General features: G+C 51.9%; 2 protein-coding genes across 4 annotated transcripts; both read left to right on the top strand.

The window, feature by feature from the left end:
* Positions 1-123: 123 nt before the first annotated feature.
* Tm9sf1 (transmembrane 9 superfamily member 1) lies at positions 124-6,063 on the top strand. 3 transcript variants are annotated; one of them, XM_020162932.2, is made up of 6 exons: positions 124-414; positions 704-1,065; positions 1,823-2,444; positions 2,717-2,902; positions 4,524-4,797; positions 5,403-6,063. In XM_020162932.2, exons 2-6 carry the CDS (start codon positions 721-723, stop codon positions 5,794-5,796), a joined length of 1,821 nt encoding a protein of 606 aa, XP_020018521.1. In that variant the 5' UTR covers positions 124-414; positions 704-720; the 3' UTR covers positions 5,797-6,063. The 3 variants fall into 3 exon arrangements, with proteins under 3 accessions (XP_020018521.1, XP_073924360.1, XP_073924361.1); XM_074068259.1 differs by lacking the exon at positions 124-414 and adding an exon at positions 425-540; XM_074068260.1 differs by lacking the exon at positions 124-414 and adding an exon at positions 432-567.
* A 71-nt stretch (positions 6,064-6,134) lies between these two features.
* Ipo4 (importin 4) lies at positions 6,135-14,745 on the top strand. The gene is made up of 30 exons (XM_020162930.2): positions 6,135-6,465; positions 6,545-6,631; positions 6,759-6,838; positions 6,925-6,966; positions 7,356-7,485; positions 7,574-7,753; positions 8,011-8,076; positions 8,152-8,253; positions 8,337-8,420; positions 8,674-8,838; positions 8,935-8,988; positions 9,131-9,240; positions 9,545-9,653; positions 9,814-9,943; positions 10,136-10,249; positions 10,342-10,455; positions 10,681-10,801; positions 10,972-11,083; positions 11,194-11,309; positions 11,414-11,491; positions 11,568-11,625; positions 11,714-11,819; positions 11,891-12,084; positions 12,240-12,284; positions 12,656-12,781; positions 12,895-13,103; positions 13,213-13,345; positions 13,434-13,538; positions 14,209-14,278; positions 14,396-14,745. The coding sequence occupies exons 1-30, from the start codon at positions 6,169-6,171 to the stop codon at positions 14,524-14,526; spliced, it is 3,468 nt and encodes a 1,155-aa protein (XP_020018519.2). The 5' UTR covers positions 6,135-6,168; the 3' UTR covers positions 14,527-14,745.
* Positions 14,746-14,766: the final 21 nt, after the last annotated feature.

Here is a 14,766-nt window from a genome sequence, read left to right as displayed (position 1 = left end):
AGTAGAAGCGAGGTCCCGCTCGACTCCAGGAAAGAAGCCTTCCGCGGGCTGAAGTTCCCGCCGGTGAGGGCGGAAGTGGTAAAGACTGACGTGTCCTGGGCTGCTCGTCGGCTCGCCGGGAGGACCCCCCCGACCGAGCGAGGGCCAGCCGAGCCTCGTGGGGTCCCCGCAGCTGAGTTGGACTTCTTGCAGGCGAAAGCTCACCCGGGAGCCCTTGACCGAGCAGAATGCGGTTTCCAGGGTAGTGTAGACGCAGTCACCGCGATCAGGCGCAGCGGCGGACAACTCCGTGGAGGACGGTCGTCAGGTCTTCTCTAACCCCACTGCTCCCGCGCGGCTCAGGGGAGACCCCGGCAGGAGCCCAAGGGCAGCTACGGGGCCGCTGGCGCCGCCTTGGCCAGCCCTTCCCGCGCGGTGAGGACCCCGGAGCTGTGGCTGGAGGGTACCCGAGTTGCGAGGCCGCGCCGCGTTGCCATGGAAACAGACTAGCGCGAGCTGTAGAGGCCCCCAGCGGGGGTTCTGCGGGAGGGGTGAACCCAGGTCCCTCGATCTAGAGAGCAGAAGCGGGTCCGGGTCCTGGGGATTCCACCCCAAAACGTCGTGGGTGTGGTGTGGGGGTCGGGAGGCCAATGGGAGGAGGTGGAGCCAGTGGGTATCCGTTTGAGAGACCTAGTTTCTGTAACCACAGGATTCCCCCAAACAGGTTCTGCCGCTTTAAGGATGACAGTCCTAGGGCACCCTCGAAGTTGGAGCTACCAGTGTTTGCCAATCCTGATATTGCTGCTGGGCACAGACCATGGGCTAGGGGTGGAAGGAGTGACACACTACAAGGCCGGCGACCCTGTCATTCTTTATGTCAACAAAGTGGGACCCTACCATAACCCTCAGGAAACTTACCACTACTATCAGCTTCCAGTCTGCTGCCCTGAAAAGATACGTCACAAAAGCCTTAGCTTGGGTGAAGTGCTGGATGGGGACCGAATGGCTGAATCTTTGTACGAGATCCGCTTTCGGGAGAATGTGGAGAAGAGAATTCTGTGCCACATGCAACTCAGTTCTGCACAGGTCAGCCTCTCCACATTGGTTAACTCTCATCCCTCCTTCCCAGGCATTTATGGTTCAAGGTACCTTTATGAAAATTATCTGATTTGATTTTAACTGTACAACCCAGTATGCTTGCATACTTGCTCAGAAGTGACTTTTTCAAGATTACATGGTTAGTGAATTGCAAAGCTATTATTAGATATTGTTAGAGCCCAGGGCTCTTTGCTCCAACCTTGTCAGTAATAAGATCCCAACTATCACTCCTACCTAGTTCTCTTCCCTTCCATATCAACCTCTTGGCTCTTTCTCAATTAGCTCCTTTATTCTCTAACCTTCCCTGTCACAGTTTTTCATTAACAAATCCTAGCACTTCTCTTTAGTCCACTGCAGTCTTTTTTTCCACACCTTTCCTCTCCTTTTTCTAGGGCTTAACCCTGTCAAAGTCATACGTGCTTTTTTTTTTTCTTTTTTGAAGAACCCTAACATACTAGCATTTAACACAGTGATTCTTGCTCAACAGGACAGTTTTTTGTTCTCCAAGGGACATTTGGCAGTACCTGGGAATGTTTTTGATTGTCACAACTAGGGGTGGTACTGCTGGCAGGTAGTGATACAGACCAGGGGTGCTACATCCTACAATACACAGGCCAGCGTCCCCCTACACATACAGAACAAAGAATTTTCCAGCACAAAATATTAGTAGTGTTGAGACTCACAAACCCTGCTATAACCCCAGGCATGGGAGGCCTTATTACTGACTCCTGACTTGCTTTTATAGGTAGAACAGCTGCGCCAGGCCATTGAGGAACTGTATTACTTTGAATTTGTGGTAGATGACCTGCCAATCCGTGGTTTTGTGGGCTACATGGAGGAGAGTGGCTTCCTGCCACATAGCCACAAGATAGGACTCTGGACCCACTTGGACTTCCACCTAGAATTCCATGGAGATCGAATTATATTTGCCAATGTTTCGGTGCGGGATGTCAAGCCCCACAGCTTGGATGGATTAAGATCTGATGAGTTCCTAGGCCTTACCCACACGTATAGTGTGCGCTGGTCTGAGACTTCAGTGGAGCATCGGAGTGACAGGCGTCGTGGTGATGATGGTGGTTTCTTTCCCCGAACACTGGAAATCCATTGGTTGTCCATCATTAACTCCATGGTGCTTGTGTTCTTGCTCGTGGGTTTTGTGGCTGTCATTCTAATGCGTGTACTTCGCAATGACCTGGCTCGATACAACCTAGATGAGGAAACCACCTCTGGAGCATCTGGAGATGACTTTGACCAGGGTGATAATGGCTGGAAAATTATCCATACAGATGTCTTCCGCTTCCCTCCATACCGTGGCCTGCTCTGTGCTGTACTTGGCGTGGGTGCCCAGTTCCTTGCCCTTGGCACTGGTGAGATGATAAGAATTGGTTGGGATTTCTCTCAAGGGTAGGTAGGTTGTTAGAAGAGGTCTAAGGATCTTCTCTTCTATCCAAGGTGAGGGGAAGACCCAAGGGCCATGGTGGCTCTAATAAGGATGTGTGTGTGTTTTCTGGACAACAGAACTGGGAGAAATTATTTTGCTGGAGGCCCTGGATCTGGGGGTGGGGGGGTGGATTCTTCTGACATTTCAAGAAGAGGGATAGGTGAGACCTAACTCAAGCTTTCCACTACCGCCCTATAGGCATTATTGTCATGGCATTGCTGGGCGTGTTCAACGTGCACCGTCACGGAGCCATTAACTCAGCAGCCATCTTGCTGTATGCACTGACCTGCTGCATCTCTGGCTATGTGTCCAGCCACTTCTACCGGCAGATTGGAGGCGAGCGTTGGGTGTGGAACATCATTCTCACAACCAGTCTCTTCTCTGGTGAGGACTCCCTTTCCTGGTGGGTCTGCCTGGACTTAAGAACTAAGAACACACTATGGAATGTGGAATAGAGTCAGTATGAGACTGTAGAAGAAAGAATGTAGACCAAAAAAAAAAAAAAGAAGGAAAGAAAGAAAACCATCAAAAACCCTCAAAAAGAATGGGGGTTTTGTTGTTTGGAGACAGGGTCTTGCTAAGTAGCTTAGGCTGGCCTCAAACTCGTAATTTTCCAACCTCAGCCTCCTGAGTGCTGGGATTACAGGTGTGTAACCTGACCAAGAGCTTTTTTTTTTTACAGTGCTGGGGGATCAAACCCAAGGCCTTGTGCATGCTAAGCAAGCACTCCACCATTGAGCTACATCCTCAAGGGTACTTTCTATTTCTTTGAGTAGTTAAAAGTTGTTAAAATGTCCTAGGCAGTGTGGTAAGCACTTGACATGTCTTCGTCTCATTTAATACTCACAATAACTGGTGAAGTAGGTAATATTGTCCCCGTTGCACAAATGAGGAAGCAGAACTTCAGCCTAGTTAAGTAACTTGCCCAAGATTATACTCCTAAAACGTAATGACCCAGATTTCAGACCCAGGCAGTCTGAATCTAAAGCCTGTATCCTCAACCGTTATATTTAAGCAACACTCTTGAATTCTTTCTTTCTTTATTTTAGCAGTACTGGGCCAACTCTGGGCCTCATGCTTACTAGCTCTAAATGCTTAAGCCACTCCACCAGCCTATTTTGTATTGATTATTTTTCAGATAGGGTCTCTCAGACTATTTGCCCAGGCTGCTTTCCAACTAAGATCCTCCTGATCTCTGCCTCCTGAGTAGCTAGGATTATAGGTGTTATCTACTGGTGACCAGCTTGAATTCATTTTTTGATACCCTATCTTTTATTTTGGAGGTAGGGTCAGTCTAGCCTTTCAATCCAGATTGCCCTTTTAAAGGCAGTAGTAGTTTGCATTCTGAATCCTTCGGTCCCCCGCACTTTTTTTTTTTTGGTGGTACTGGGGTTTAAACTCAGGGCCTGACACTTGCTAGGCAGGCGCTCTACCACTTGAGTCACTCCATCAGCCCTTTTTTGCATTGGGTATTTTTGAGATAGGGTCTCATAAACCATTTGCCTAGGCTGGCTTCGAACTGTGATCTTCTTGATCTCTTGCCTCCTGAGAAGCTAGGATTATAGGTGTGAGCCACCAGCACCTGGCTTGTCTCTAGTTTTATGTATTTGATTCATATGCTGTATTATGTTTATATCTGAAGCAACACTTTCTGAAAATAAGGCCTTAATCCATATGAATGTCTCAGGCAATTAACTAGTGTCGTGCCAAGACAAGCCCCTGGAGACAGGTGGATTTGTGTCACTCTCAGATCATGAAGCAACTACCTTGACTCTTGATGACACTGCATAGGGGAAGAAGGTTTTGGCAAGATAAGGAACAAAGAACATGGGATGTAAAGGGTGGAGATTAAGGCAGTCAACTCTGTATGGACATCCAGGAGCACAGGTGTGCCAATTAGAGTGGAGGTTGCTCATCCATCTTCCCTTTAGGTCCAGTCTGAGTGGGTGCCCCCAGGGATGTAGCTCCTAGTGCTGACCTTCCCTCTGGGGACCCATCCCTGCAGTGCCTTTCTTCCTGACGTGGAGTGTGGTGAACTCAGTGCATTGGGCCAATGGTTCAACACAGGCTCTGCCAGCCACCACCATCCTGCTGCTTCTGACGGTTTGGCTGCTGGTAGGCTTTCCTCTCACTGTCATTGGAGGCATCTTCGGGAAGAACAACGCAAGCCCCTTTGATGCACCTTGTCGAACCAAGAATATCGCCCGGGAGATCCCATCTCAACCCTGGTACAAGTCAACTCTCATCCACATGACTGTTGGAGGCTTCCTGCCTTTCAGGTATCCTTCCTTTATCCCATGGCCATCACTGTCTGGTTCTTGACGTCACCTTTTCCTTTCCCCACTCAGCCAGTACCATAACCCAGTGATAATCTCTAGTTCAGCTGTGCCAGTAAGAGTTCATTTTGGTTTCTTTTATCCCCAAGCAGGACTAAGCTTCAGTTAGTTCAGATATGAGAATCTGACTTGTAAAGCTCTCCTACTCAGCAAACTGAAAGAGTAAGCAAATGGGCTTTATGCCCCATGACGCCTGCAGGACCTGGTTTCTGTTTAGTGTATACAGGCACCCTATGGGACCTAAAGCCCATTTGATTACTCTTTCAGTTTGCTGAGTACCTCTTTGTGCCAGACGGATAATGCACTACAAAATAATATAGACAAGACCCCTTGCTTTCATTCGATCAGGGAAGATGTTCTTGAAATGAGAGTAGGAAATCATAGGCAAAAGACTCCCCACAAAGCCAGGAAATCTGGGGCAGAGAGTGAGTGGTCTGGCTTTCCACAGTGACCCAAAATCATGGGAGGGTGTGGGCTGGATTTTGACTTAGCTACAGTGCTGCAGTGCACAGCCCTTTAATGCTGTGTATCATCTCTTCTCTTCCCAGTGCCATCTCTGTGGAGCTGTACTACATCTTTGCCACAGTCTGGGGCCGAGAGCAATACACTTTGTATGGCATCCTCTTCTTTGTCTTCGCTATCCTGCTGAGTGTCGGTGCTTGCATCTCCATTGCACTCACCTACTTCCAGTTGTCTGGGGAGGATTACCGCTGGTGGTGGCGATCTGTGCTGAGTGTTGGCTCCACTGGCCTCTTCATCTTCCTCTACTCAGTTTTCTACTATGCTCGGCGCTCCAACATGTCAGGGGCAGTACAGACAGTTGAGTTCTTTGGTTACTCCTTACTCACTGGTTACGTCTTCTTCCTCATGCTGGGCACCATCTCCTTTTTTTCTTCCCTAAAGTTCATCCGTTATATCTATGTTAACCTCAAAATGGACTGATTTCTGAGTGGCAGAACTATTGCTCTTCTCTCCCTTTCTTCATGCCCCTTGATCTCTCCTGACAACTTCTCTTCTGAGTGACTCAATTGTGCAATGGCAGTGTTGCCTTCCCTCTGCCCTTTGGACCTCACTTCTCCAGAGAAGGCCTGGAAATTATAAATCTCTATTATATAAGGAGTATATATTTGAACTTTTTAATTTGCCTTTAGTTTCGGTTCTGGTTTTTCTTTTTACAATTATCAAAATAAAATTTATTAAGAAAAAGGATCCTGGAGTTGGAAGTTTTGGTCTGGCTATAGAAACTCGAAGTCCACTGTTAGGGGCACGGTCCCTTAAAAAGCTGAGAAAGTCCCTTAAAAAGGTTGCTGCTGAATGAGCGCAGCTTGGGAACTCTGGGCCGGGGGAACCCACTTTGCCAGGGCCCTGTATTCCCGCCCAGCATATCGGAAGCCGCGGAACGGGAGCTCTGGGAAGTGCGTTGAATCACCCTGGCGACCAGGGAGGAGCAGAGCAACGCCCTTTCCGCCGGAAGTAGGTGACAGGGTCTCCACGTGCCGTCCCTCCCCCCTCCCGCCCGGTAGCGGCAGCTCTGCTGCTGCCATGGAGCCTGCTGGCCTGGAACAAATCCTACGAGAGCTGCTGTTGCCGGATACCAAACGCATCCGCCGGGTACGGGGCAGGCGGGACCTGGCCAGGGCGAGCGGGAGACTGTGGGAAAGGCCCAATTCTGACCCTCGCCTTCCCGCAGGCCACCGAGCAGCTCCAGATCGCTCTTCGGGACCCCGCCGCCTTGCCCGCGCTCTGCAACCTACTGACTTCGGCCACCGACCCTCAGGTGAGGCCCCTGCCCCTCCCTGACGAGCTTCCCACAGTAAGCCACTGGTCAAGCCCCAGCTCCTTCCCCTGCGGTCCGCTCAGCATCTTCCTGCCAGGATCTTCATTTGCCTGCCTCCTCCTCTTAGATCCGCCAGTTCGCGGCGGTGCTGACCCGTAGAAGACTGAGCACGCGCTGGAGACGCCTGCCAGCTGAGCAACGCACGAGGTGGGCGGGGCCTAAGGTGGGGCGGGGCCAAGGTAGGGCGACTCTTGGGCAGGCTGGGTACCAAACACCTACCGCCTGTCTTCCAGCCTCAAGTCCCTAATCCTAACAGCCTTGCAGACAGAGACAGAGTAAGTGCCTACTGTATTCCTTGGGGATCCTAACTGACTCTAGACTGAGACCTCTCTGGGTTTCTCCTTTCTTTTCAGCTCCAGGGTGGGACTTTACAGGGCAGGGACTTAAATCCTAAATTCAGAGTCTTCGTTGAAAACTAAAGTTCTTGAGAATGGGTGCTGATAGTCTGCCAAACTGGAGTCAGAAGAATGAGACTGAAATTCAGGCTAAGTGAAGCTGAACTCTGCAGAACACTTTTCAGTACTGCTTGGCTCCCTTTGAGCTACTGTCTCACGCACCAATTCCTCTTGAAGGTTTCTCTCTTTGACACCCTATTGAGGCTGGGCTACCATGTGCAGGGGAAGGTATTGGAGGGCGAATGTGGGAGAAACCTCCTATCTTGCAGGCATTCTGTGAGCCTCAGCCTGGCCCAGCTTGCAGCCACCATTTTTCGAAAGGAAAGCCTGGAGACCTGGCCTCAGCTCATGCAGCTTCTTCAGCAAAGTACTCATAGCCTCTACAGGCCTGAGAGAGAGGTACTGTTACACTGTTGGCAGGAGGGAGGGACTGAGAGAGTGGATAAACCATGTAAACTTTTCCTTCCCAACCCTCATTTCTGGACAGATGGGGTTTTTGCTGCTGAGTGTGGTGGTGACTTCCCAGCCTGAGATCTTCCAGCTCCACCTCCAGGAACTTCTTCGGCTTTTGAATGACACTCTTAGTGAGGTGGGCTCTCCTGGACTGCTTTTCTACTCCCTGCGCACTCTGACTACCATGGCCCCCTACCTCAGCACTGATGATGTGGTAAGATGTTGGCCCTCACCTCCCCTGACTGTATCCTCTGGCCTTCATGTCCTTGTCCTTGCTGGCTTCCAAGTTGCTTCAGATTCTTACCCTGCCTTTAATTCTTCCTAACGGTTGAGAAGGGGATACTGTAGGTGGCTGGGCCTGGCTGATGTGCTTGGGCCCTTGTCCTCAGAATGTAGGCTGTGAGGAAGGTGCCAGCCTGAGATTAGGCTGCATCATGCTTTCTATCACTCAGCTCATCCCTTGTCTCCCAGGCTCTTGCACGGATGTTGGTGCCCAAGCTCATTGTGGCTGTGAAGACTCTGATCCCCATAGATGAGGTGAGGACAGGTGGGAGGGAACATCTAGCCTGGTCCCCTAAGAGGAGCATAGTAACCCTGTGACTTGTTTGTCAGGCAAAGGCCTGTGAGGCTCTGGAGGCCCTGGATGAACTGCTGGAGTCGGAGGTGCCCATCATCACTCCCCACCTCTTTGAGGTCCTTACATTCTGCCTGGAGGTGAGCCTGTATAGCATGGCTCTTCTGCTTGTTTTGCTGGCAGTTTTCTTGCTTGTCTTTGATTCTCGTTAGTCTCTATGCAGGTGGCTAGCAACATGGGCCTGGGCGATGGAATACGTGTACGTATTCTCTGTTGCCTCACCTTCTTGGTCAAAGTCAAGAGTAAGGTGAGTGCCATCTGATGTGTTACATGACCCCCATCCTCTACCCTTAGTCTTACTGCTGAGGCTTTCTGTCCATCTCGAAACATCTAAAGTACCCCTGTTCAATTCTTGGCCTGGCCTCAACCGAGCTCCTATCTAGGAGACTGGAACTCTCCTGCTGGAATCCCTTGTAGCTGAAGTCTGGAATTTTTCATGTGAGCCCATGAAAGAGGAGGAAGGAGACTTTCAGGAAGACTGCTCTTTTCTCCCTCTCAAGGCCATACTTAAGAATCGTCTCCTGCCTCCTTTGCTGCACACCCTTTTCCCCATTATGGCTGCTGAACCACCCATGGGCCAGTTGGATCCTGAAGACCAGGATTTTGAAGAGGAAGAGTTGGAGATTGGACTTATGGGGGAGACTCCCAAGCACTTTGCTGTGCAGGTGGGATGTGGGATGGGGCAGGGACGAGGTGTTAAGTGGCTATGGGAGGTTGAGGAGACAGAGATGGAATCTAGCAATCTCCCTGTCCTTTTTCAGGTTGTGGACATGCTGGCACTGCATCTTCCCCCTGAGAAGCTCTGTCCCCAGCTGGTAAGCATAGCTGTCTTTCTGGTGTCCCTACTCCTAAGTATGTCTAGTCCCCTGAGGTCAAAGATGTTTGGGCCTTGGTAGATGTGATGGGCCCGTTACCACAGGAATGGACGCTTCAGGAAAGTGCCATGTGCTCCCCTAGATGCCCATGGTGGAAGAGGCCTTGCGGAGTGAGAACCTGTACCAGCGCAAAGCTGGGCTCCTGGTGTTAGCTGTACTGTCTGATGGAGCTGGTGACCACATCAGGCAAAGGTATCTATTCAATCCCTGTCCCAGGGTAAGATGGGCTGTAGAGAGGAGGGCCATATATCCTGTGGCAATCATGATTTGCTTATTGTTCCAGCTTAATTATCAATAGCCAGAGTATTTCTCCCCACTTTCAAAGCACCCTGGTTTGGAAGATAAATGAAATGGCCTCCCAGCTACAGGAATCAGGGGATGGTACCCACTGTCCAGTGATGAGAAACCCTTGGTTTTCCTAGGGGAAATGAAGAGAACTCATCAACCTAAGGCTGTTAGGTCCTGCCTCTTAGACTTTGTCCTTTGCTCCATTCAGACTGCTGTCCCCACTGCTGCAGATTGTGTGTAAAGGCCTGGAAGACCCTTCACAGGTTGTGCGCAACGCTGCACTGTTTGCCCTGGGCCAGTTCTCAGAGAACCTACAGGTCAGCAAGGCAGTAGGCAGCTGCCACTTGACAATCTCCCACGTCCATAGGAACAGCTTCCCTCAGCTTTCATGTCACTCTTGCTGCCACTGGCACTCAAGGGTGTGCCCTGCAGGTGAACCTGACTGGAGCACCCCTACTCCCTTGCTTCTTTTCCTAGCCTCATATTTGCAGCTATTCAGGGGAGGTAATGCCGTTGCTCCTTGCCTACCTGAAGTCAGTGCCTCCAGGGCACACACACCACCTAGCCAAGGCCTGCTATGCCCTGGAGAACTTTGTGGAGAACCTAGGTAATGATGGCAGTGGGGCATGCAGGGGAGTGCAGCTTTGGCTAAAGAGGGCGGAGTATTTTCTCCCTGAATTGCTGCCAGTGATGGGGAGAAGGGTGTGGAAGGGCCACACACAGGGTCAGTCTGGAGGGTGGTGGGCTTGCAGAAGGTTGAAGACCTGGGTTGATGGTAGAGGAACACCCTTTCCCACAGGGCCCAAAGTGCAGCCTTACCTTCCGGAGCTTATGGACTGTGTGCTGCAGCCTCTGAGGAACCCCAGCAGCCCCCGGGCCAAGGAGCTGGCTGTGAGCGCCCTGGGGGCCATTGGTGAGGAGAAAGAGGCAGGAGACAAGGGCACAGAGTTTACCCAGAGCCTGTGGCTTCCCCCTTTCCAGCTCTGATTCTGTTGTATCCTACAGCCACAGCTGCTCAAGCCTCTCTGCTGCCCTACTTCCCCACCATCATGGAGCATCTGCGGGAATTCCTATTGACAGGCCACGAAGACCTTCAGCCTGTGCAGATCCAGAGTCTGGGTAGGTGAGGTGCTCCAGGCAGAGTTCCCAGCTCCAGGGAAAGGCTAACCTCACCTGATATTCAGAGATCTCCCCCAGGGCAGTGTGGGTGTCTTCCTTCTCACAAAAGGTGTTCTCCATTGTTGCTAGTAGGAGGCTAGAATTCCTAGATTACTCCCAACTACTCTTTCTGGTTCCCTAGTGTACCTCTGTATCCCAGTGCTAACTGAGCCCTTGTCACCACAGAGACGCTGGGGGTGCTGGCACGAGCAGTAGGGGAGCCCATGCGGCCTCTGGCTGAGGAATGCTGTCAGTTGGGGCTGGGCTTATGTGACCAGGTAGACGACCCTGACTTGCGGCGCTGCACGTGAGTTCCCCTCCTCCTGCCCAATACACCTCCTGCCTACTCACTGGATCATAGTCCCTGCCCCAGACTCCAGTCGTCTGGTTTTGGACCACAACCAGTTTTCTCTGGGCTTTCCCATTCTGTCTGGCTACAGCAGGTAGCACTGTACAACTGCTGTCTGCCTCCACCAGGTACAGCTTGTTTGCAGCCTTATCGGGGTTGATGGGTGAGGGCCTGGCACCCCACCTGCCACAAATCACCACACTCATGCTGTTGTCACTGCGTTCCACTGAAGGCATTGTGGTGAGCAGAGGATGGGTACACTGGGTCAGGTAGTCAAGGCTAGCCCTGTGATAGGATTTTTCTTCTGGGCCCACCTGAGCCAAAGTCCTTGCTGTGCTTCCTCCATCCAGCCTCAGTATGATGGAAGCAGTTCCTTCCTTCTGTTTGATGATGAGAGCAATGAGGAGGAAGAGGAAGAGCTCATGGATGATGACATGGAAGAGGACGATGACTCTGAGATCTCAGGGTATTGGAGGAGTGCGTCCTTTGCAATCTGATTCTAGAAAGGGACCCACTGCCGGATATGCTCCTACTGGTAGCTGTTCACTGCTGCCTCCCACTTTTTTTTAGGTATAGTGTGGAGAATGCCTTCTTTGATGAGAAGGAAGATACCTGCGCTGCGCTAGGAGAGATCTCTGTGAACACCAGGTAAGCATCAGCGCTTCTGTGGCACTGGGAACCCCACCTGGGAGCCCTTTTCCCATTGCTGTATGTCTGTCCACAGTGTTGCCTTCCTTCCATACATGGAGAGTGTTTTTGAAGAAGTATTCAAACTGCTGGAGGTGAGTTGGTCAGTGGGATGCTCAGGCTAGGGCTGTGTTCACTACGCACAGAGCAAGAGCAGGCAAACACCTCCCCTCCTCATTCCAGTGTCCTCACTTGAATGTGCGGAAGGCAGCCCATGAGGCCCTGGGTCAGTTCTGCTGTGCACTGCACAAGGCCTGCCAAAGCTGCCCCTCAGAACCCAACAATGCAGGTGAGAAGGGGAAGCCGGGCCAGGCTGGGAGCTCAGGGAAGGGGGCAGGCCCTGACCAATAATGTCCACAGCTCTGCAGGCTGCCCTGGCTCGGGTGGTGCCATCCTACATGCAGGCAGTGAAAGGAGAACGAGAGCGCCAGGTGGTGATGGCCGTGCTGGAGGCCCTGACTGGGGTGCTGCGCAGTTGTAGAGCCCTGACACTGCAGCCCCCTGGGCGCCTTGCTGAACTCTGCAGTGTGCTCAAGGCTGTGCTGCAAAGGAAGGTAAGCAGGGCAGGATTTCTGGGGAAAAGGATGTGCCAGGCCTCAGAGGAGTGGATAGTAAGAGGCTACAATTCTAGTTCCATATACCTCTCCATCCCCATAGAGAGGAGGGGGGCAGGAGAGCCCAGGCTCAGGTGAGCTACCTCTTTCCACAGACAGCCTGTCAGGACTCCAATGAGGAGGAAGAGGATGACGATCAGGTGAGAGCTACAGATGAAGACAGGCTAGGCAGTCCAGGTAATCTTCCCAGGACTGGGGTGGAGATTGTGCTCAGCTTGGCCCGAGGAAGCCAAGGCTACTAAGAGAGATTGGTAATGGCCAGAATGACACAACCCTGATCCCCAGGAAGGCAGTGGGAGTTCAAAGGAGAGCAGTGTGGATTGGGCAGGCTCAGAGTGATAGGTGGGAGCAGAAGGGCCAGGGCTGAATAAAGGCCCAGCTGGGGAGTGGGGCAGTCCCATCAACCAAGGGCAGACCCCAGAAACACTGGCAGCCAGTGGTGAAGCAGGGTGGGGAGGTACATAGCCACAGAGTTGGCCCTGGTGCTCCAGACCCTGACCTGGCTCCACAGGCTGAATACGACGCCATGTTGCTAGAGCATGCTGGAGAGGCCATCCCTGCCCTGGCAGCTGCAGCTGGGGGAGAAGCCTTTGCTCCCTTCTTTGCTGGCTTCTTGCCATTATTGCTGTGTAAGACGGTGAGTGCTCCATCCTCTGGCTTCAAACCCGTCTCCCTATGTGCCCAGTGCCTGAGCCTGCAGTGTCCCAATCCCAGGCTGATTTATACTCCTCCCTTGTCTTCCCCCCACAGAAGCAGGGCTGCACAGTGGCAGAGAAGTCCTTTGCAGTGGGGACACTGGCAGAGTCCATTCAGGGTCTAGGTGCTGCTTCAGCTCAGTTTGTGTCTCGGCTTCTCCCTGTGCTGTTGAGCACTGCCCGGGAGGCAGACCCTGAGGTGCGGAGCAATGCCATTTTTGGGTTGGGTGTACTTGCAGAACATGGGGGCCGCCCTGCTCAAGAGTATCCTCAGCTCGTAGAAGGGAAGGCGGGGCTGGGAGTGTCCCCAAAGCTCAGGAATGGGTGAGGCCTACCTGTGTGTGTACCTGCCTTTTCCTTGACTGTGGACCAGCCATTTCCCTAAGCTACTCGGCCTCCTTTTGCCCCTTCTGGCACGTGAGCGACATGATCGTGTCCGGGACAACATCTGTGGGGCTCTCGCTCGCCTCCTAATGGCCAGTCCGACAAGGAAACCAGAGCCCCAGGTGAGGGAAGGGGGCATCAGGCAGAACCTGGAAGAGGAGGGTAGTAGAGGGAGCAAGACAAATGAGTCTGAGGCATCTGTGTGTCCAGGTGCTGGCTGCCCTGCTGCATGCCCTGCCACTGAGGGAAGACTTGGAAGAGTGGGTCACCATAGGGCACCTCTTCAGCTTCCTGTATCAGAGCAGCCCTGACCAGGTAACATTGATGTTGGCAGCCCTCATGGGGGAATGTGACGCTCCAGGCTTAGTGATAGGTGGAGGTGATGTCAGTTGTAGTTGATGCAGGATGAGTTCCAACTGCCCTTAGACATTTCCTGATCTTCTGTTTTCCAGTTTGTTCACAAGGATTAGCAGCCAGTACTATAATGGGGGAGGAGGAGCTTCCTTTCTCCATGTAGCATTTTTCCTTAGGGAGCTCCTTTTCTGCTCTCTAGCTGAGTCAGTAGTCACAACTTTCCTTGGTCAAATTTTTAGATCAGGGCTAGGAAACTGCACTTTATGGAGCCCGGGTGCCTCTGGTACATTTGAGTCATAGATAAACTGATTTCTGAGTTAGGTTTGCATTCATATCCCAGATCGTTTAGAATCTGTTGTGTTAGAAGAGTGCTTGGGTATATGAACTTCTGTTGGTCTTGAGGCTATGACTAATGATCTTTGGTCACACATCTTCTATCCCCTCCAAAAAGAAATTATTACCATCATCTTTCCTTGTTACTTCTCATGTTCACAGTTGTCTTGGACGTCTGTGAATCAACCCTGGGTTCAAATAGCCCTTATAGGGGACTTGTCTCCTTGGTCCTAACCACCCACCCTACTCCTGGGGCCCAAGGCTGCTACTGCCCGAGTCAACCACTCCTTCCCCACAGGTAGTATATGTGGCTCCTGAGCTCTTGCGGATCTACAGTCTCGTTCTGGCAGACAACAAGATTCCACCAGGTGAGGATGGCAGACATAGCCAGGGGCTGGGGAAAACAAGGATCAAAGGGTGTGGGGCAATAAGGGTTTAGGAATCCATTCCTCCCCGGGACCTCTCCCTCTGTACTCTCTACCCAGACACCAAGGCTGCACTGCTGCTGCTCCTCTCATTCCTGGCCAAACAACATGCCGACAGCTTCCATACAGCGCTGGGCTCTCTGCCTGCTGACAAGATTCAGGAGCTCCAGGCCATGCTGGGCCTCACGTAGACTACAGGCTGCAGCCGGGCCAGAGAGTAGAGCCTGCCAAGCCATAAGACCACCTCTCAGCCCAATTCTAGCTCACTCATGCCTTACCAAAGATTCTGGGCCTCATATCCACTTGGACTCAGCCCTGCTTGCTGCATAACAGGGATGCTCCCAGGGCCAGATGCATTGCAAGTGGAATCATGACATACTGTAATAAAGGCAGTTTGTTTTCTGCTTGGACAGTAGCTCTGAGAGCATGTG

This window comes from Castor canadensis, chromosome 3, assembly GCF_047511655.1.
Source record: "Castor canadensis chromosome 3, mCasCan1.hap1v2, whole genome shotgun sequence".
Taxonomy (NCBI): Eukaryota; Metazoa; Chordata; class Mammalia; order Rodentia; family Castoridae; genus Castor; species Castor canadensis.
This window is presented reverse-complemented; position numbering and strand designations above follow the sequence as displayed.

Bases quoted from the DNA above. Each gene is read 5' to 3' on its own strand.
- Tm9sf1 (XM_020162932.2), top strand. From the start codon at position 721: ATGACAGTCCTAGGGCACCCTCGAAGTTGGAGCTACCAGTGTTTGCCA. The intron at 1,066-1,822 runs GTCAGCCTCTCC...TTGCTTTTATAG, and splicing joins TGCAACTCAGTTCTGCACAG to GTAGAACAGCTGCGCCAGGC. The intron at 2,903-4,523 runs GTGAGGACTCCC...CCATCCCTGCAG, and splicing joins CACAACCAGTCTCTTCTCTG to TGCCTTTCTTCCTGACGTGG.
- Ipo4 (XM_020162930.2), top strand. From the start codon at position 6,169: ATGAGCGCAGCTTGGGAACTCTGGGCCGGGGGAACCCACTTTGCCAGG. The intron at 6,632-6,758 runs GTGAGGCCCCTG...TCCTCCTCTTAG, and splicing joins CTTCGGCCACCGACCCTCAG to ATCCGCCAGTTCGCGGCGGT. The intron at 9,944-10,135 runs GTAATGATGGCA...CCTTTCCCACAG, and splicing joins GAACTTTGTGGAGAACCTAG to GGCCCAAAGTGCAGCCTTAC.